The following is a 22,337-nucleotide window of genomic DNA, read 5'->3' as shown; positions in this document are numbered from 1 at the left end:
AGTCAGCTTTAAACCTTCTTGGCAAACGTGTATGTATAAATAAATCCGCACACCCACTGCTCCTTACAATTGCCCTGTGTAGGTTGCCCCAGCAGTTTCATCTGCAATCCATTGTGTGTCCAATTTAAATTATCTTCGATTTACGCCCCGCCCTTTACTTATCTTCCTCCCCAGGGTCGTAAGTGGGCCAGGTTTTGCCGGTGCCCAGCACCGGCAGTTTTAAAAAGTAGGTTCTGGGAGGGGCCACTTTCGGGCTTTACATTTTTGCCCTCAGCATCCGGATGCAAAAAAAAAAATCTTAACTCTGCAGCAGTTTCACCCTTCGATGCTTTTGATGTAACTTCAAAGAGACTCGGTTTAGTCCTTTCACAGTCTCATTTCAGAATTAAGCATTTTCAATTAGCTATACTACGAAGCCGTAGTTATTAATCTTAGGCAACTAACAACCATTGACAAAGCCATTAGTACTGGCTTGGTGTTTTAAGTGTAATGTATCTGGATGGAATGACAAAAGTTGCAAAATACCAGTTTGGCGGCACACTATGTTAAGCACAAATTTTCAGTTTCTGAGCTTTTAAGCCACATCCTTAATTACATCAATCGCGCCCCTTTGAGAGACAAACCGTTTTTTCATCCCACTTAAAGCTTCGTTCCTCCCTGATTTTACGCAATCACCTGCCCCTTCACTACCCCCTCTGTCTCTGATGTCATTCACCTCCTGTCAGTCACTCCTCCACCTTAGCTGGCCCCGCCCCTCCCCGGCACCTTAAATAACGTGCTCTTGGTCCACGAGAGTGACTCAGCCACCCGAACAGAGACAGCAGCTCCCGGCAGAGACTGCACAAGGTGAGAGGATTTGTTTTTCTTCATAGTAGCTTGTGATATAATTGAACATTTAAGTGAACGTTTCATTGCAACTTGTGGTAATTGGTGACGTTATTATTGTGTTACCTACGCACAGCGATGGGGTGGGAAGGCGGGCATTGGCGATGGGGCGGTGCCTTTTTAGGACATCGGTCAACCGGCCACAGAGCCTTACTGCCTTCCGTGGCCCCCGCCAGGCCAATGTAACCTGCAGGCAGAGCCGGCCTTTGCCAAGATAGCGCCCTGGGCGGAAAGAAATGCTGCCCCTTGCTAATGGTTGTGAGTTAAACCAGGCACTTGGGGGTCCCGTTTGTGTTCACGGGTCAGCTCCTGACTGAGCAGGGACCGGGCCCATGAGCACATGCCTTCATGCACACAGCTCCGAGCGCCCCTCCCATGGCGGGCCCTGCTCGCTCGTGCTGAAGGCCGACCCAGACAGTTCCCCCTCTTTTATCCGCTGCTCCATGGTCGCGTCCACTCCCCTGCTTCACCCCTTCCTTTGGAGGACAGGTTGCTCCTGTCAGTGAGAGCCTACGGTGAATGCTTACCGCGGATGAGGTGATGGGGCAGGGTTTTTTTCCTTGACACTTTCCCCTCCCACGCATCTCTTATTAAGGCTGTAAATAAAAAGGCTGACCCATGTCAAAGCTCTGCATCTATGGAGAGGTTTAAAGTGTCATGGAGAGGTTCAGTGTTTGCTGTGCAGCAAATCAACTTATTTCTGTATTGTTGACAGACCCAATGAACCAGCTATTTGTCTCTACTACTTAAATGTTTCAAAAATGTGTTCAATCCTTTCACCAGGTAGTTTCTCTGTACCTAAAGGCATTTCCAGTAATGTACTCTGGTCGTCGGGCAAAAACAACAAAACACATTACCACACCTTCCTTTCTTTTTATAGGCCAATGTCTTGCAATAGGATGAACGGTATCATTTCCTGTTGGCATAATAAGCTTTACTCACTACTGTCAGGAGCATCATGACACATTGCCCTCTTCACCCGTTTCCACAGCCAGCCCTGGGGCCATGCCAGTTTACTTGCAGTATTCACAGAAAGGGGCGAGAAAAACCGGATTTAAAACTCCTAGACTTGACCTCAATAGTTCCATCTTACAATGACTTTGGCTTGATGATGCCCAGCTTGTCTTTTGAGAATTCAGCCGCGGCCCGTGGAGGGAGTTACGGTGGGGCAGGAAGGTGGGGAGGGGCAGGGTGGGGGGTGCTAAAACCCGGAATATGGATAATTGGAGGTAAGTAAACAATTGAATAAATAAAATGCATTTCAGAGAGCGCCCTGCATCGCAAAATGCGATGCAGTGCGCGCTACGAAATTCGTTTTTATTAATTACATTGTTTACTTACCTCCAATTATCCATATTCCGATTTTTAGCACCCCCACCCTGCCCCTCCCCGCCTTCCTGCCCTACCGTATCTCCCTCCACAGACCTGGCTGTTTGAGATGTACTGTGACATCATCTACCAGGAAACCCCTTTCATGCTTTCTTTACGTCACAGAGCGACGCCTTTGTTGTAATCTGCGCACAGCTAAAACATGCTAATCCCGTTAATGGCCATGGTAAAAATAATATTTTGCCTTTTTAGGTCATTCGCCTAGGGTTGCAGTGTGCAGCACTGCTTGCGTATCGAGAGACCTCATGTAGGGGGTTTGAAAACGGACCTAGGAATTCCACACGCCTCTGCATGTGCTTTTCCTTTTGGCCCACGTTATTGGCCTTTGCGTGCGTCTTTTTATCAAAGACAGCACGCAATTGGCCAAAGGCGGGCGCATTGCTCCGCCCATGGCCTATTGGTGTCTATTACGCGCACCCCTGCCATCCGGTTTCAATTATCGTGCCCAGACACAGGCGCAATAATTGAAACCACATGGCTCGCTGTGACAGCGCACCACTCGTTTTGTTTTTTTTTACAATTTCTATCCTGTTGTGGCCTTTCAACTCTGGCATGGTGTGCGGTGAATGGGAATAGAACAAACAGTATTTTCAACTGAATATCGTAAATAGAACATGTTCGTATCCCCAGGCTACCACAATAAACAATTTTTTTTTCGATTCTGGTAAAAATTTACTTGTGCCAATAGAGAAAATATGTTCTCCAGTGCTGTCAAAGGGAGCTTCAGAGCTGCCTTCTAAAACCGAAACCTAGACATATTTTGTGTTTTTCACTCCCAAAAAACATGCTCGGTGAAGCCAGCGTTTGAAAACACGGTGAACAATTAGGAACCAGCCCTATTGTGTCTGGGTAGGAGGTGAGGGAAAGACCTGTGGAAGGCAGGGGTTTTCTAATGTTTTTTTTGGTCCTACGATGCTCCCCTCATAATTCAAAAGCACTATCAACTCAGGCACCTCTGCCATCCATCATTAATGATTTTCATTTCAGCATGTCATTTTGCTTTTCTGTTACAATGGAGATCAGAGCGGCCAGGTTCACCACCAGCGCGCCCCAGTTTTTTTTCTTTCCTGGATCTGAAAGTAATAGGCTCAGGTGTAATTTGCTGCAGCCTCAGATCCTACTCTTGACATGTGTCGCTCAGATGGTGAGCTGTCACTGAGCACCGGATGGATGAGCACCGGATGGATGTTTCTGTCCGTCGGCCCTTGCAGCTCTGTAACCTCTCACCAGCCAGTCTCCAACTTGTCTCTGCAGCCATCTTCTTTTCATAGAATATTTGATTTGTGTGCTCATACAATTGGCAGGTCAAGCTCTTGGTTAACTGCATGGTTTTATGGCTTCCAAAACGTGTACTGAAGGAGAGAAAGATGAAAAACCCAAGTTGCTGAATTATGGTTTTGCCCACTTTGGCCCTCATGGTGAATTTTCTCCACCCATGGAGTTTCCCAATTTCCCTGGAGCCGGTAATTCCTAGATGTGGTGAAAATCTTGCCCATTTGGAGTTGGACTTTGAGAGTCCATTCAGAAATGAGGAATTATCACGGAATCGGTAACTCAAGGTATGATTCCCTCAGCAACTCCTCATTCTGGGGCAGACTTTCACATGGAAATCTCCAAGTGAAAGTTGAGAGACGTGCGTTGTTTCCAAATATCTCAGAATTCCATGTGGGCCAGTAACTGTCACCAGCCCCGCCCCCCATCGGAATTAAGAGACCACTCGTAGTGAGGGCCTTTGTGGTAGATTTTAATTTACATTGACTTTATTACTTCCCACATCATCACTTGCTTATAGAAAAGTTAGAGGGGAAGTTGTATTGTGCACTCTGTGCATCACAACACTTGGTTGGTCTTGAAAGCCTCTGAAAGAGGTTGCTAAAAGAAGACAGAAATGGGAAGGGTATTCCAAAGTGATACTCTGTGTATTGTAAACATGCGTTATAATTAATAATCCAGTAGTACTTTACTTCTGTGTCATCTAACAGCTCCTTTAGAGCACTTTGTGTTTTTGAGGCAGAACTAGAACAGTTCGGTGACCTTGGGATGCTGGACCTGTCAGGATGGTCTCTGCTCATCCTGCTGTCTACCCCTTGAGTGAAGCTTCATGGCCTGGCCATGTGCTGTGCTTGAAGTCAGTGTCCATCTGGGTGTCTGCCTTGTCAGTAGAGGGTAGAGTGGGGTTTATGCTTGAGGTATGGTAGAAGTCCCCCCAGTGTACTAATGAGTAATACATTCCTCCAGGAGTCAGACAACTGGATGAATTCACATCCAGTCTCATCTCAAGGAATTCTGGTACCTTCGCTGAGATACATTTTGTACTGCTCCCCACATTTTGTATAATCAGTTGGTTTATGATTAGAGCCCCCGCCCCCATGGAAGTGCAAATTTCGACACTTTGATTTTTTTATCCGTACTATTTTTATGGTTTACTTTAATTCCTAATTCTGCGCTAAACCAGACACACTTTTTCACAGCAAAGCAATGTATATATATTAATGTGTTAATGCTGATTGATTATTTATAGTATTTATGTGGCAACTGTTTTAAAGTTCGCCTTGGTGGAGACTATAAAACAAAAATATAACGGAGAGATAAACTAGCGTGTGCAATAAAAAATGCATCACTGCCTACTAAGTGCACAAAAGATTGCACGAAAAAGGTGTTAGTCACCTAAAAGCTATTTCGAAAATATTTGTCGCTTAGCATACATGCAAAGTAACTAATATTTACTTGATTGCAGCAAAAATGTATGTCTAATAAAAAAATTATAAAAAGACAACATTTGTGCTGGATATATTTATGCAACATACAAAACTGTAGTTAGCTAACACATTCAGTACACAAAACAACAAACAAACCCAGCAAAATATAAACAATGCAAAAATCTCTAACTCTAACTAATGCGAGACCTGTTGCATTGCAAATGCTTGTTAGAACTTACTTTGAATTTATTTCATGACTTTTGTTTGTTTGTGTGGCCATTTCTGGTTTGCGTTTTCATCAGATATAGTTTGCCTCGTTTCTTTAGTTGTGAATGTAGTGACCAACGTCTATTAATTACAGTCGAAGGTTAGGAGAGAGTTCATTGCCACATCTCATAATCCCAACCCTGCTCAAAAGTGCATATGCGTCAGAATCCCAACACAGTCAAAGGATTTTAATTAATGCCTGGTAGTAACAGGGCCAGTATATCATAGATGGTTCACCACAAACTTTGATGTCTTTAATGGCTAATGTGCTGCATGGCTAAACACAAGGGGGCAGATTTATGAGGCGTTGCGCCTCTTTGCGCCGCAATTGAGTCACTTTATTTGACGCAACTGCGGCGCAAACAATGCGCCCTATTTACAACGTGACGCATCTAGGAGATGCGTCACGTTGTAAAGCACATCGCCATAAGGAGGCGTTCCTGCGCAGGGGGGGGGCGTTCCTGCGCAGGAACGCCTCCTGAAAGTGGCTGAGTGAAATCTATGAGATTTCACTCAGTCACTTTCAGGGCAATGCTGCGTCAAAACCCTGCGCCTGCTTGAAGCAGGCCTAGGTCTTGACGCAGCATTGTGCACATGGTGTACCCCCGAGCCTTGCTGGAGCTGCGTCGCGCTTGCGACGCAACTCCAGCAATGCGCCACATTTCCTGCACAGATGCGTCACGCATCTGTGCCGTTTTTGCACCATAGTGCGCCGCATTATAAATGCGGCGCACCATGGGTGGCGGAGCTGTGGCGCACTGTGGCTCATGTTAACTGGCGCATCCCTGGGGATGCGCGAGTTAACATAAATCTGCCCCAGAGTGCCAAAGGCGAGACGATGGACTATGCCAATGCTTGTTTAAAACAAGTTGACTATATCAGTGTGAATGACTGGAACGGTCCGGGTATCAGAAAGGATCAACTTTAATTCCATTAGACAATTTCTGGAACAGAGCGACTGTAGTTCAAAAGTAAGTACAAAGAACCAGTTGTATTAGAGAATTTGCTACTCACTGCAGTGTTAACACGATTTTTATAAACATGTCGCTGTGAGCTCTGGTCTTGAACAGGAACCCATGGCTGAAAGAGTGTCGCAATGCTGGGGGTCGGTTCCTTCAGATATCTGGTGCAATCTACAACACTTTAAACATGCAGTCCTCTGTGGAATAGCGCCAAGTAATGCCTGTGGTGGCGCTTTAAGGTGCACGCAGTTGCCAGTGTGCAAAGCCAGCCCTCACTTAAGCAATGTCAAATGTGGGTCTTGTGGCATATCACAACTTTGGTGACAATGGCCATATGACCTCTGCTATTTAGGTTATTTACATGGACTGTCCGTTGTCAGTGATTGTTACTGTAACAGATGTACTGTGTCTGATTTAATAATTTTAATTCACAGTATTCAGTTCGTTCATGACTGAAACAAAATCTAGTGCAGCCCCAGTGGCAGAGATCAGAACAAGCATTGGCAAAGCCAAAAGGTCGCTCCTATGAGCGCTATTGGCTTTGGCAAGGTTTTGGAGCCATGCTGCACAGTCGAAGAGATGATTTACAGTGCGGCTAAAACGAATTTTAAAAAGTGCTATGATGCAGCCAAGGTTAATGCACTTTAAAAAAAAAAAAAGTGCAGATGCGGCGAAGCAGCCAGAGCTGCGGACTCTGGAGCTGGGGATCAAGGTTAGAGTCTCAGCGGATCACTGAAATAATATCGACTGCCAAAATATCGACTTGCCAAAATATCGTGGACAAAATATCGACAGTCAAAATATCGAGTTTGTATCTACAAACAGGTAATAATAATAATTAATATTATTTTATCAAAATTAATTACTTAAAAATAACACAAAATTATATATATAAAAAATGTACTCTAATTAATGTAATTAACTAATTACAATTAATTAATTAACAATTATTTACTAATACAAAATATATTCAAAATTATATTAATTAATTAACTAATTAATATTAATTAATTATCAATTAATTATTAATTAAAAATAATAACAAACATATATTAATTAATTAATTATTATTAAATTACTTCCCACCCTATTCCCCTATAAACCCACAACCCGCTACAGAATTACATTACGCAATTATTATCAAAACAAAATTCATGTAATAAAATATTTAATAACATTAATACACACTATTCACACATATTATTACATAAAAATACACTATAAAATATTATATATTATTAAAAAATCGATATTTTTGCTATCTATATTTTATACAGTCGATATTACTTCACTTACCTGAAAAACGATATTTTTGTAGTCGATATTATGTCCAGTCGATATTTTGTCCAGTCTATATTTTAAACTCGATATTATGTCCAGTCGATATTTTGGAGTCGATATTTTGTCTCTATACCAGTCTCAGCATCAGCTCAACATCCAGTGATTCTGGGCAAATTGCTTAATCTCCCCATCTTCATGGACTTACCCTGGATACCCTCACCGGTGATAAGCTGTGCTATATAAATCTACTAATTACAGATGGTGCTGGATGCATCATACTCCCCCCCCCCCCCCAGTCCCTTTCCACCTGCCACACAACAGGGAAGCGCCCCAAACACAACATGAACACAGCACCTTGTTTTTTACAATGTGGGTAGCTGTGTTTTTTGGACCTTAGCTTAGCCAGTACCCAGGCAAACCAAGTAAACCTGCACATTGTAAAAACTAGACACTAGGGTTCTGACTAATGGCCCACAGATCTCAGCGGCGAGTGTTTAACTCATACCACCCTGCTGAGTCTCCGCTAAACTAAAGTTAAGCACTGGCTGCAGGCTTCATCAGGAACTGAGCAGGTACAGCGCAGTCACATTACTGGCTGTCTTGAGTGCAGAGGCACAGGTGCAAAACACTATGGACCAGGCCTCGTGATCTGCACAAGTGGCATGGGATCTATGACAGAATATCGACTACAAAAATATCGACCTACAAGAATATCGAGTCAACAATATCGAGGGCAAAAATATCGACATCCTATCTACAACATGGTAAGTACAAAAATATCGAAAAAATAATATCGTTGTAAAAAATATCGATGTTAAAAATATCGATTTTTTTTTAATATATATAAATGTAAAAGTAAGTATATAACACTAATAAATAAAATAAACATATTTAAAAGTATCTAATAATGTTTAAAATTAATAAATAAAAATATATACAGTAAAGATATAATATATATGTACTAAACAATAAGTATTAATAATTAATTTACTAAAAATACCCCTTTACCCAAAAACTGAAAACTGACCCTGAACCCTAAAAATACCCCTTTACCCAAGAACTGAAAACTGACCCTGAACCCTAAAAATACCCCTTTACCCAAGAACTGAAAACTGACCCTGAACCCTAAAAATACCCCTTTACCCAAGAACTGAAAACTGACCCTGAACCCTAAAAATACCCCTTTCCCCATGAACTGAAAACTGACCCTGAACCCTAAAAATACCCCTTTACCCATGAACTGAAAACTGACCCTGAACCCTAAAAATACCCCTTTACCCATGAACTGAAAACTGACCCTGAACCCTAAAAATACCCCTTTACCCAAAAACTGAAAACTGACCCTGAACCCTAAAAATACCCCTTTACCCATGAACTGAAAACTGACCCTGAACCCTAAAAATACCCATTTACCCATGAACTGAAAACTGACCCTGAACCCTAAAAATACCCCTTTACCCAAAAACAGAAAACTGACCCTGAACCCTAAAAATACCCCTTTACCCATGAACTGAAAACTGACCCTGAACCCTAAAAATACCCCTTTACCCATGAACTGAAAACTGACCCTGAACCCTAAAAATACCCCTTTACCCAAAAACTGAAAACTGACCCTGAACCCTAAAAACACCCCTTTACCCAAAAACTGAAAACTGCCCCTAAACACTCAAAATACCCCTTTACCCAAAAACCCAAAAATGACCCTGAACCCTAAAAATACTCCTTAACCCAAAGTTAAATAATATTATTTAATTAGCAATTAATAATTAATTAACAATAACAATAAAGTAAATATATTAGCACATAAGCTGTAATTAATATAATTTAATAATTATTATCATTTTTCCCCAATTAATTAATTAACAGTAACTAAAAATTATATATAAATAAATTACTCTAATAATGTAATTAACTAACTAATATTATTTAATTACCAATTAATTACTAATTTAAAATATGTACCAAATTATATTAATTAATTAACTAATTAATATTAATTATTTGCCAATTAATTAGTTATAAATATTTAAAAACATATATTAATTAATTAATTATTATTAAATTACTCCCCACCCTATTCCCCTATAAACCCACATCCCGCTACAGAAAATATATATCAATTAATCAATTAATTATTTCCCAATTAATCAATATTAATTAGCAAATAATTATAATTAATTAATTAATCCAACTAATTATTAATCAACTTACCATAATTAAATTACTTCCCACCCTATTCCCCTATAAACCCACAACCCGCTCCGGTACTAAAACATCAAATTTACTTATAAATTTCTATATTATTATAGAAAATGTATACACATATAATAGTAATTATTTTAAATACTTAAATTAAACATATAACACATACATAATAAAAAACTATAAAATAATACAAATATCGATATTAGTGTCATCGAAATTATTAACATCGATATATATGCTATCGATATTACTAACTTCGATATTACTTACATCGATATTAAGTATTTCGATATTACTTACCTTGGGTCGATATTCTGTCCTACGATATTCTTGCCTTCGATATTATGCTCCTTCGATATTACAGACTCGATATTATGGTAAGTCGATATTTACAACTCGATATTTTGACTGTCTACCAGTGGCATGTAGTTTTGCCGGGAATTTGTGTACCAATATTAGGACTCTACCACTGGTAGAAAATGTTTATGTTTAGCTGATTTATCAGTGCAACTTTGGATTTGTAACTGATCATCAGTGCATCGTTCACTGTAAAATGTTGTCAAAGCCTCTACACCAGTGTTTCCCAAACTGTGGTCCGCGGACCCCCAGGGGTCCGTGGCACATTCCCAGGGGGTCCCCAGCCAGCAGCTTGAAAAGCACTGCAAAGTTCCTGGTAAAATTAGCAGTTTGAGCAACAATAAAAGTGTCATGAAAATGCCAGTGATTAATGTATCTGCTGAAAAGAGTTGAGAGTTTTGTCCAGTGGCAGCTTTGACTTATCTTATGCAGCACAGAGGGTTAATATGCCTACTGCAAAGAACGTGTACCATGCATTTAAAAAAAACGCATTTTATGTGCATAGGTCAGTGGGTTTCTGCTTTTGTCACAGAGATTATTTTGTCAATGTGCAATTCATAAGGGGCAATCGTAATCTAGCACAGTGACCTATAAACTCTCATCAAAGAGCTGCTTGCAAACTGCATATTACAAGTTAGTAACTTATGTTTTTTCCCCAGTCTATAATTATCCGGATGCTGTTAAAAAGGTTTATTTGGGTGGAAATACATTTTTAATGTTAAAGTCAATGCTAACTTCTGTGTTATGTTCTGAATCCTTAGTTTGTGCTTCACCAGACCAAACACTCTTTAAAAATGCCTAGCAGTATGAATGATATGTGAATCCTACACCTTGTAGTCCCCTTTGCCTTATGTAACATTTTCTATACACTGATTTTCACGTCTGATTCATGGTCTATATGTGTGTGATGTAAATTGCTTTGACATCCTACAATGGTATGAGAGATGCTATAAAACAAATGAAATACATGTGACAGATGTGCTATGGAGAGATGAGAGGCCCTGTTGGAGGGTGATAATATGGGAATCATTGAAGAACCCCAACAAAGATTGTTGCATCCTGATGCACAGTTAGGTCCTCATTTACTCTTCTTTAAAAGCGAATACAATTCATTATATAATTATAAATGTTGTTTAAACTGCACCATTGATTCCTACTTTTTTGGGGGGGGTGAGCCTCCCAAAGCCCCCTTTGTAGTGGTCGGGCTCAGTCACTGCACTTGGTGTGCACCACATTGGGACTGGTATGAGAACATTTGCCAGGGCTGCTTTGGGTTTCCAGTCTGGCCCTGGCCGGAGCCTCGTACTGCGAAATGAAAGCAACCATTCAAAAGTTAGTCTTCGAGATGCAACACCAAACTCCACATTAAAATGTTTTATTTTTATGTAATTTCTTTCAATATAAAATACTAAGGGGGTATTTACAATAGAATTGCCGGAGCATGTCGTAAACCTCCTTGGCTTAGCGACATGCTTCACCACTTCAGAAATGCAGGGCTGCACCATATTTACAAGAATATGGTGCAGCCTTGTGTTTCCCCCTTCATTGGTGCTACACTTAGCAGTGTAGTGCCAATGCAGGCACCCTTGCCCCATAGTGCAAGGGTGTCTGCGTGCAGGGGAAGATTGTTTATGTGCAGGAAGTTCCCACTTCCTGCACATGAACAATTTTGAAATGCCGTTTTGTCACTTCTATGTGTGCTGCCTAATGCAGCACACATGGAAGTTACAAAATGTATTTTTTTTAAGATTGTTTATGTGCTGGAAGGGCCACCTTCCTGAACATAAACTATCCAAGGTTTTTTGATTTTTCCTTGGGGAAGAGCAAAATCGAGGAGAAATAACGCATTTCTCAACGTTTCGCCAAGTTAAGACCAGGTTTTCCATGGTCTTAATCTTAGTGCTGCCTCCTATTTACGCTGCCCTTGTAAATAGAAGGCAGCGTCAAAATCAATGGGTGTTGGGGTGGAACACCCGCCGCAGCTCCCACTGCCCAGCCCTTTCACGCTAAGCATTGCGTGAAAGTGGGGCATAATTACAAGGCAACGCTAAGCCACATTAAGTGGATTAAAGCTGCAGTGTAAATATGGCGAAGCCCCTATCACCACGGGAACATCACAAAAATGGACGTTCCCCCAATGTGATAGGGGCTTGTAAATATGCCCCTAAAATCCTTAGTAATTAGAGTATTTGTTTTGTGTACACACGTGTGTTTATTTTTTTCCGAATTACTGTTATGTTTGAAAATTAAATCCTACAATTGCTTGGGGGTCCCTGGCTTCCAGTGGTGACCAAATGGGGGTCCTCCTGAGTCAAAAGTTTGGGAACCACTGCTCTACACAATTGTCCAGCAGGTTAATTACACATGATTTGGCATTCGGCCTGGTTCTCAATAAAGCTCCACCCCTGTGCCCCTCCCTACTTGAGTGAATGCGCTCTTCCGTATCTGTGCACGCCTTGTGATAGGGTGTGCCACGCATGGCTTCCACCTTGTAACCAACACAATGCACACTGAAACAGCTACCAGACACAATGGACAGTATTTCTAAGGAGCCAACATACCTCAGTGAATTATTACTCGGCATTGACGTCTCATGTGTATGGATCGCGCAGTAAAAACAAATGAATCCTCCCCAGGTCGGTTAATTTGAGTATCTCTAGATTGGATACATAATGCTTAGAAACGGCAGAGGTGGTATAAAGCGATTTACAACTAATATTTACATGTACACGAGTCAAGTTGAACTGATGTTGCAATTTACCAACAAATCACATGGTGGTGCTGCAACGCTGGCTTTGCAATAGCACAGCTTACGTGCTTGGAAGCTGATTCTTTGTCGTATTTAGAGCATTTTGTCAGTCCTTGTCTGTCTGACCTCTACGTTGCATCAGACAAAGCAGTGGTGCACATTAATAAAATAATATAGGAAAAACAGCTGATAAGACATTTGACAATTTCCAGTTATTTAAAAAAAAAATGCACTTGTTATTTTTTCTTTTTCTCAACTTACTTGATGTTTATTTGAGAGCGTGGAGTTCTGAGGCAATCCAGGCTTCTCTTGCAGGCCCCAGTGCAGAGAAAAGAGCAGAGCTGTAAAGGAGGGGCTTGGGACCTCTGGGCAGGCACACAGAATCATTTCCAGGAGAGGCTGGTAGGGCTGGGTCAGCTGTGGGTACATCGACCAGTGGAGGGCCTCTTCAACAGAAGCCGCTGTCCTCCTATATTCCAGTTCTGGCTGGGTGGAGAGCAGATTTACAGCAAGGCACAAATTCCTCACTGAAGCTATTTTCTTATTTTCCAGGTGATGTCTGTCAGTCTGTGTGAGCCCTAAAATGAAGGGCGGGGCAGGTCATGGGCGAGGCCACCAAAGCATCCTGATGTGACCATTGTATTTGGTCACAGTAGGGGCAGGCCGGCAGCGTCCTCACTAAATGAAGTGTGAATCATGGCAGCGGCAGGGCCATCAGAGGTAGAAGTTTTCGCGCTAACCTAAGAATGATGGCCCTTTCAGTGTTGTTTTTCAGGCCCCTAGATACAGATAGGAAGGGGGAGGAGGTCATGGTACTGCAGAGACCTTCCTCGATGTGCACCTTACAGGCTGAATGAAAAAGTTATTGTTTTTAAGAAGGACTTCTTGCTGTCCCGGGATGCTTTTTAAAACAAAGAAGTAGGGGAACAGACTGCATTAATTTTTAAAAGAAGGGGCAGGCCATGCCCTTCCCATCCTGCCCCTTCTACCACTGGGTGGGGTGAGCAACAGAGACCTCTTGCGGGTGTGTGGGTGCCAGGCGAGGCCTCGTGGTTGGGTACCAGCCAATAACTGCACAAGGCAGAAAGGCCACATCTGATCCTGCTCTGTAAAACTCCAGGTGGGTGTCGGGGTCGTGAGGGCCCCCCAGGTTTCCGAGCTGTAGGGTCCATGCAGAACATGTCACCCTCCCTGCCTAGCCCGGGGGAGGTTCTCAGTTTGAGTCGGAGCAGGAGTGAGTGAAGCAGCCGGAGTATGGAAAAGTAAAAAGGACTTATTATAAGTTTTTTAGTAGTATGGGTTACCCTGAGACCTTCACGTTTAACCTGGTAAACCACGAGTGCTCGGAGGCCATTCTCTTTGCCCCACCCCTCTTGTCCTGGTCCGCGGGTTTGCCGCCTATATCCCATCAGGGTAGGGCGGCTAGCCAAGGTAGAGTCTTTGGCGCTGTACTAAAGGGCAGTGCCTGCTGTGGGTCAATGTGTTCCCAGGTGCATGGCTTGGTCAGTAAGATCGAGGGGGGGCTTCAGGTTTTCCAACAATCACTCTGGCACATAATGTTAAAATACATTATATGACAAGCAGGGCACATGAAAGGGGCTTCAGGGGCAGTAGAAGTAGAGGAATGCAGATTGGTAGGGGGTACTAAGGGAGTGAAAAGACTATATTTTGTAAAGTAGCCAACATTTTAAAAGTTTTCAAAACTAAGAGTGTTAGTGTTTGTCTGTGCTACTCCCCCCCCCCCCCCAACCTCCAGTGCTCTCATGTTGCTCCCTTATCCCCCCCAGCTCTCGTTTGCTTTCACCACCCTGCATTTTTTTATTTGTCATCCCACAAGCCAAGCCACAAGGGCCTGTGTATCTTTTTTATGTTTTTTTTTCGAGGGCCTGGGCTTTGCCTTTTGCTGTCGATCTGTCTCATATTGTAAAAGGTGTTTGCACAACTAAAGTTAAAAACGTTTTCTTTACCGCATTTAATGGTATCTGCCATCTTGTAGCAGTAAAGAAAAAAAGGGCAAGCGCCTTAATGGAGATGCACCTTTCTAGGTAAGGTATGCCACCCTCCCACCTGTGATGCAACACCACATAAGCAAAAACCACTGGCAAAGCCAGTGTACCCAGAAGTCAAGACCTATTGGCTTTGACAATGCTGGTTTGAATTAAGCGACCTTACCAGAGCCAACAAAAACATACCTGCACTCAAAGAGTATAGTGCTGCCTGCATATTCTCCTATGCAAAAACCACAGTTGATGGACAGAATGCAGAACAATGTCATACATTCACCCCAGTACAGAGATCTGGGCCCAAATCCATCGTTTTTTTGAACTCCACACCACCCCAGTTCAGACATGGCCATATGCAAATCAGTCTGACCCTGTGCCTCATGGGAACAGTCCAGCCCCAACTGCCAAGCCATGCTTTTCCTGGACCGTAAACAAGCTTCCGAGGACCGGTTTCTGGCATTCCAGCCGTCTTCAGCCCGGCTTGCTTGAATCCAGTGGTCTGGAGTGCATGGGACTCACGTCTGAGCATACCCATCCCACTCGGAGTGACAAATGTGTAGAAGAGACAGGCGCTTTGGATACTGCTTATCCTTTAACTGGCATGGAGCATTTACCTGGGACTAAGTAGAACTGACTTGTCTACAGGATGATGGTATCGCTCTAATCCATGCCCTATGTAATATTTGTAACTTCTGAATAATACCACTTCTCAAATAGGGCTCGCTCGTTGTCGAGGATTGACCTGCTTGCAGAGTGCATTTGCACTGCTAGTTCCATGCAAACAACTGACAGAAATAGATGGTAGGTTTGTTATTCCCTTCTGCCCAGAATAATGGAATAAACCAAAACCAGATCTTAAGCCTCAAAGACATTCAGTGAAAAGTTGGATGGGTAGTGGAGCATCCATGTGTCATCGGCCTCTTATCATTGAATCCAAGGGCCTGAGTGCTTGGCCTTCAGATGTCTATGCCAGGAGGTATCTTGGGGCCATTACTTGGTGGTTGCTCAACATGGAAAAAATAGTTAGAAGTTTATTTATACACACACAGTGAGTGCAGCACATTCCAACATTTTTGTATTTTCAATGATCAGTGAGTTTTCTGCAGGGTTTTGGAAAACGCAAGTGTAAAACAATGATAATAAGGCCATTTCAGGCCCAAAAGGGACACCAAAGACACTTTCCCAATTTGTGGCTTCAGACTCTAATTTGAACACACACCCCTTATTACTTCATTTCCTTTGCCTGATAGAAGTGTCAAATGGGTGACTTAAACAAATAATAAACTGTGTGGAGTGATGAACCAGTGGAAAGATGTAAAACTCATTAACCAGATGTTTTTCCTTCCTTCCTTTTCATTTTGTTACTAATCAAGTCCATAATTATTTTTTACAGATACAATCATGAAATATTTCATCCTTCTTCAAGCCTTTCTTGTGTGTGCAACATCAGGTCAAGGTAAGAGACATTTACAGACAGGGTGAAAGTCCTAACAAGCATTGGCATAGCCAATAGGTCTCACTTTTGGACCTTATAAGTGTTGAACCATGCAACAGTTAATGTTGTTACACCAAGGATATAGTGATGCATACATAAATACTTATAAGGTCTCAAAAGAGAGACCTATTGGCTATGCTACGCTTTTATGTTAAGAAAAAATCAATTTCTTCATTTAATGATGCAAGTGGTGACAATGGCAACCACGTGATTGTGAAGGTGCTGACATGCTTTGTGGCTTATGTCTCGCCTACAGAATGGCATGATCAGAAACAGAAGTCGTGTGATGACATGTTTTTTTTTTATATGATAACAAGAAGAGAGGTAGGGAGATTCAAGACACCCTCTTAATCCCCGGTTATGGTAGTCAAACAAAGAAAGAGAGGTCTGTGCTTTATCACTAACCACAATCTGGAGCAAGAATGAAAAAATGATGATAAAACTGGCCTGACTTAGGTCAGTTAAGAAAGCCCTCACTCACCGACCTGGTCGGTGACATGCTTCATTATCGGGCCCCACTAAAGAGGCCGAGTGCCTCTTTAGTGGGCTGCGACGCCAGAACTACAGCAGAGCGGTTTTTTTGTGTAAGGCGTGCAGTGAAATATAATACTGTTAAAAGTGTCTGTTAGTGTATCAAAAAAAGTTTATTTATAGATCAGTAGGACACAGATAAAAAAGTTTTATGCTTTGGGAATTTATCCAAAATTAACTGTTTGCTTAATTCCAATCAGTGAAAACGTCAGTTAACATGTTTCTGCCTATAAAACGGTGTGAGTTTACCAGGCATTCATCAGGACTATGAAATGTGCTAAACCCTGGCGGTATGAGCACTCTAAGGCTCACCCTTACCTAGGGGCGTGAAAGTAAAAAAAAAGGTTAAAAGGTGAAAAAGTGCATAAAGGGAAGAGCAAAGATCAATCCCCTTAACTCCTGGTTTAGGAGGCTTACCAAATTCTGGTTACTGCACTTGTAGGAAAAATGTGATCTGCACTATGGGTCACGGGAGGGGTCGGTACGAGGGAGTCACAGGTTCCGAGAGGGTGCCTGGCATTGAAGGCGGTGTGCCAATTACGCCTCCACCCCCCTCCCGTGACCCATGGTGCAGATCGCATTTTTCCTGTTTTTAGGGGTGAAAAAATAAGGGGGTCCGTAACAAACGAGCAAGTGGAGCTGAAAGGCTAACCACATCTGAGAGAAAAAGCATGGTGCGTCACATTTTGCAGATGAGAAGCAAAAAATCAACACCCGATTGGATGGCGCCAGATAATCTTAACGCAGACTTCATCCAGTATCATCATATCCTTTCAGGTGATAAAACTGGCATTAGGGCACTGCTGACGTAAATACTGTTAGAAACGGGGTCCCTGGCTGGCCAGGGCTCACGCCAAAGTCAGTCAGAGACCACCACTCCTAAGTCATGGCAAGGGAGTTACACGCCAAGATAACCCCTGCTCACCCTCTAGGTAACGTGGCGCGAGCAGCAAGGCTAAACTTGGAGGCGGTATGAGTTAAGTATTTGCGCACGCACCCCAGCAACAACACCCAAGGCCCACCACAAAGGAAACTCCACACAAGGTTATATAAAAAATAGCCTTTGTATTATAGTAAAAACACATTAGATAACACACAAACTTTACAATGTGCCAACAGGCACGGGCAGAATTTACAAGGGATTATGTACAGGACAGGGCCACATGGACCACTGTCAGGGGTAGGCACTTGTTAGAAATAATACTTGTAGGTATACACTTAGCACATAAACATATAATGATTTGCACCAAAATAGTACATGTAGCACACAACCAGTAATCACTGGTAAAGAGTAAATACCTCCTACGCAACCCTAAACACTGTAGGAAAATCACGCAGGGAACTAGGACCTTATCATCAGGACCTAAGGAAGGAATACCATCACCTAAGCAGGTCACTTTTAGCAAAGGGAAGGAAACCTAAACAATCACCTAAGCAGGTCACATTTAGCAAAGGAGATAAAGATAAAATACCTAAGCAGGTCACTTTTAGAAAAGGTAATGGGACATAAACAATTGCACATGAGGCATTAAACACATTCAGAGGTGCAGGTTAGAACATTCGCACAAGAATCACATACATCAGTAAATTACAATGCGCAGGGTGCACATAGCACACCACTAGAATTGTCCCTCAGGCCAACTGGCCTCGCAAGGGGCTGAATGCCCTGAGTCTCAATGTCAGGGGTTCTGCGCAGGCAGCACAAACCACAAGCCTAAACATAGCAACTGTCCACTAAGTGCTGGACAGTTGTGAAACACAGCTGGGCAAACGTTGGAGCCACGTGGGCTCAAGAACACAGGTGACTGCACCTAAGAGCTTCAGCGCTCTAAACAAATTAAATGCCCCCAGAGCCTCGGGCTCTAAATCAATTTGGCAGGTGGAGCCTCTCGGGCCCGTAAAATAACGGTGGCTGGAGCCCCTCGGGCTCAAAGAACAAATGCGGGGCCCTGGAGCCTCGTGGGTTCTTAAAACAATGTGCCCCTGAGCCTCTCAGGCTCGTAAATCAACAGGCCGTCTGAGCCTCGCAAGGCTCGCAACCAGAAATGCCCCAGGATCGTTGGAGTCCCTCACGGGGGACTCAGAAATCAGCCAATGCCCCAAGAGCCTCGGGGCTCTTACACAGCTGGGCCTCTCTCAGGCCCGGTCAGCACACGGGAGGGGCCGGCACCGGCAATGTGCCGCGACGCCCTCCTCCCTTCTCCCGTCTTCCCGGCCCCACTCACCGGCTTCTCCTGACCGCCCTCTCCTGGGCCGGGGCTCTCCCTTCTCTCGGGAGCCTCGAGGACGGCCGGCTGCTCTTCTCCTCGCTGCTCGGCTCCGGGGGCGGGACTTCCGGTTCGCCTCTCCCGGGCCGCGCAGCAATTGGCTGACGGTCCTAGCACTTCCGGGTCCTCGCGGGCAGCGCGGCGGCCCGTTTTAGACAGGCAGGCGGGCTCACAGTATCCGAGGAGTGGGCTCCCTCGTGATACTTACAATATCCAAGAACGGATCAATGCCGGGTGGGCACCGGCTTCCAAATTAAATATAAAGCGAGGTAGGCACTCGCTCTGCCGAAAATCGGCAAACCAAACACGGGCAGATGCCGGGTGGGCACCGGCTGCACAAAAGAGGGCTCCCCAGTGCTCAGGGACAAAGCACAGCGCTCTCAAGCGCCAAGAGAAGCGCGCTCAGCGCTAAAAGGAAAAAAAAACGCTCCTAGCGCTATAAGTCAAATGAAAGCGCTTCCAGGTGCTCTGGCAAAAGTCAAGCTCCAGCAGGGACTGGAGGCAGGCAGGGGGGGCAAGGCAGGGCCAGAGCCAGCACACTGGGTCTCCAGGCAGTGAGACAAGCCAAGTGGCGGTCCTTCTGGCCCAAGCAGCAGCAGCAGCCCCCTCTGGCAAGGATCCACAAGCAGAACCCGATTGTATGGGGACACAGCCCCTTCTTATACTGTAAAATCACTTTGTCTGTAGGTGCAGGGTGGGGGAAAACCAGTCGCAGCTGGTTTTGAAGCACCCTTGATGGCTCAACCACCCATTTCATTCACTGGCAGGGCTAGGGTCATCAGTCGCACTACAGGGGGTGGAGCCAGCATTGTGTGGGGAAAGTCCAGGGACCAGGGGCACTCCTCCCAAGCCATCAACATGCTAATCTCACACTCACCACCGGGCAGACCCATCCAGCCTTCCTGGAGCCAGGCTCACCAGCCTGCTCCAGCCAATCACACGGCAGGCATATTTTACATTAATATGCCAAGTCCTAGAAGTGGCATTTCTACACATGACACACACATGCCACATACACCATTGCAAAGCATTCATTCGCACATACCAAATTCGAGCATGCACTCCCCACGCATCAGGAACTACTAGGGACACAGACATTCCCCATGCATCCCTATGGGAGAGCAGGCCAGCCTAACTACATGCACGCACTTTACTCTGGGACACAGGGAAAAAGTGCGCACAGACCAGAAAATCATCCATACAGATCACAGATCTACAGCAAAAAGATTAGGGGTGAACCTGCCTTAAGGGCCAAGTCCAACAAATACTATCTCATCTGGCTTAGGTAAAACTGATAGAAAGAACTCAGGTTGCTACTGAAATTCCTGGTTTAGTTCATTAGTGTCTTAACTGCACTGGAGGAGAACAAGAATTAGCCACGCGGCCGTGAAAGTAACGCGGCTGCGCGGCCGTGAAACCAAAAGTGATGCCAGGGACGCGCTCTGTGGTGGCGGAGGGGCAGAGCGAGGCGCTTGGGAGAGCAAGGCTTAATGTGCCATGAAATCCACATGGCGGCGGCGCGCGTGGCCGCAAGCTTGAGGCCAGGAAAAGATTGTGTTAGCAATTTGAAAAGCCACTAACGAAATGTCTCGCAGAGCAGCGCATGCGCTGGCTCAACAAGACCTAAAAATGAAGTGGGTAGACTAACCAGGTTAGGCAGAATGCAAGTGACATCACTGTGCATGACATCACAGCAAGTGGCATCTTGACCTCACAGGAAGTGACATCATGTTTAGCAGATTTATCAGGAGTACATGTGAGCATATTATGAGATTTAACAAATGAAATCTGATTAGAACTTAAGTCTTTGACTCGAGCTTCCTGTCTAAAGGAATTAACAGCCCAAATGGGGATAACATTTAATGTCTGACTATCTACAGTAGACAATCCACTAAGTGCTACAAGACAGGCATACTTAATGGGGCACCAGAAACGAAGCACAGTTCATGCATTCCATACAAATGGTAAAAGCTGTAATTGTGAATATCAAAACTATAGCATTTATTAACCTGCTAAATGTACCACCATTATATACACCGATAATTTTACCACACTTTGACCATTATCAAATATTAATGGCAAGCCCCACACTGTATTTGGTATTCTGAGCATGGCACTATGAAAGTTAGTTATACTTGGATATTCTGCATGTTAGAAATTGAGTTTCTTTTTGGCAGAGGTATGCACCCTGTCCAAGCAGAAGCCATAAGTCAGATACACACCATAAATAAGCCTGTGCTCACCCTCTGGTAGCTTGGCACAGAGCAGGCAAGCTTGCCTTAAGAGTATTTGTGCAAAGCTTCAAACAGTAAGACAGTGAGTTATGAATTTTTAAAGAATAAACTGAAAAGTAGTGCTTAAAGGCATAACGTGAAGGCCGAGGCTGTCTGGTCATACCACACCAGATCATTTCCAAGCATTCAAGCTGACCATGATGTAGCCTGGGTCGGATACAGGGACCAGCTTTGGCCCACAACAAAGAACCTTAGTTCCAATGTTGAAGAAGCCAAGTTGCAAGAAGCAAAGAGGCAATGTATCGGTGCTGTGCTGAGCCCAGTCAAAGATGCATCAGAACAGGAAGTGATGCCCGAGCAGTCGGCGATGCATTGTCCTCGGTGTGTCACTGCATTGATGGAAATGTGCCGGTTCCAAGCAGCGCACCACAGTCTATGCGTGTTTTTTTGTTGCAGCACTTTACACCCATGTCCAAGTGTCCAGGACCAGATCGACACCACTTGACAGGGCAAGACTCTCAGATGGCAGAGTCCAAGTGCTGTAGCATGTGAGTTCGAAGTCTTTCATGCCCTTGAGACTGCAAAACAGGAGGCAAGCCCTTGGAGATACTATGGTTCTGGGTTGGAGAGATGCAGGTCCAGTCTTTCTCCCTCCCAGGCAAGGAGGGCAGCATGCAGCAGGTCCGTACATCAGAGCAAGGGTCCAGCAGAGTTGCAGTCCTTTGAACAGCACTGCGGTACTTCCTGGTAAAGTATCCACAGTCCTGAAGTGTGCTGAAGTGGTGGTGTCAGAGGTCAAGTACTTATACTTAGTTGTTCCTTTTGAAGTGGGAGGGACGTCAAAAAGATGCCTTTGAAGAGCACAGAGTGCCTGCTCTGGCTCCAGAGTCACCACAGAGGGGAATGCACCTTTTGTGTTGGGACAGAACACAGCCTAGTCAGGTGAAAGTGAACACTCCTACCTCCCATTCTGCCCATGATGGCTCATAGTGACACCTAAGCTCTCTCTGTGT

At 44.0% G+C, this 22,337-nt stretch overlaps 1 protein-coding gene across 1 annotated transcript in view; it reads left to right on the top strand.

Moving 5' to 3' along the window:
- The first annotated feature begins 748 nt into the window (after positions 1–748).
- Positions 749–22,337, top strand: part of LOC147748311 (coagulation factor XI-like) — a 67,551-nt gene continuing 45,962 nt past the window's right edge. Inside the window, exons 1-2 of the mRNA XM_086960116.1 lie at positions 749–846; positions 16,191–16,253. Of these exons, the coding sequence (XP_086816242.1) occupies positions 16,199–16,253 (55 nt within the window). The 5' untranslated portion in view covers positions 749–846; positions 16,191–16,198. The remainder of the gene's footprint in view (positions 847–16,190; positions 16,254–22,337) is intronic.

This window comes from Lissotriton vulgaris, chromosome 1_1, assembly GCF_964263255.1.
Source record: "Lissotriton vulgaris chromosome 1_1, aLisVul1.2, whole genome shotgun sequence".
Lineage (NCBI taxonomy): Eukaryota > Metazoa > Chordata > Amphibia > Caudata > Salamandridae > Lissotriton > Lissotriton vulgaris.
The sequence above is the reverse complement of the archived record's forward strand: the minus strand, read 5'-3'. Positions and strand labels throughout refer to the sequence as shown.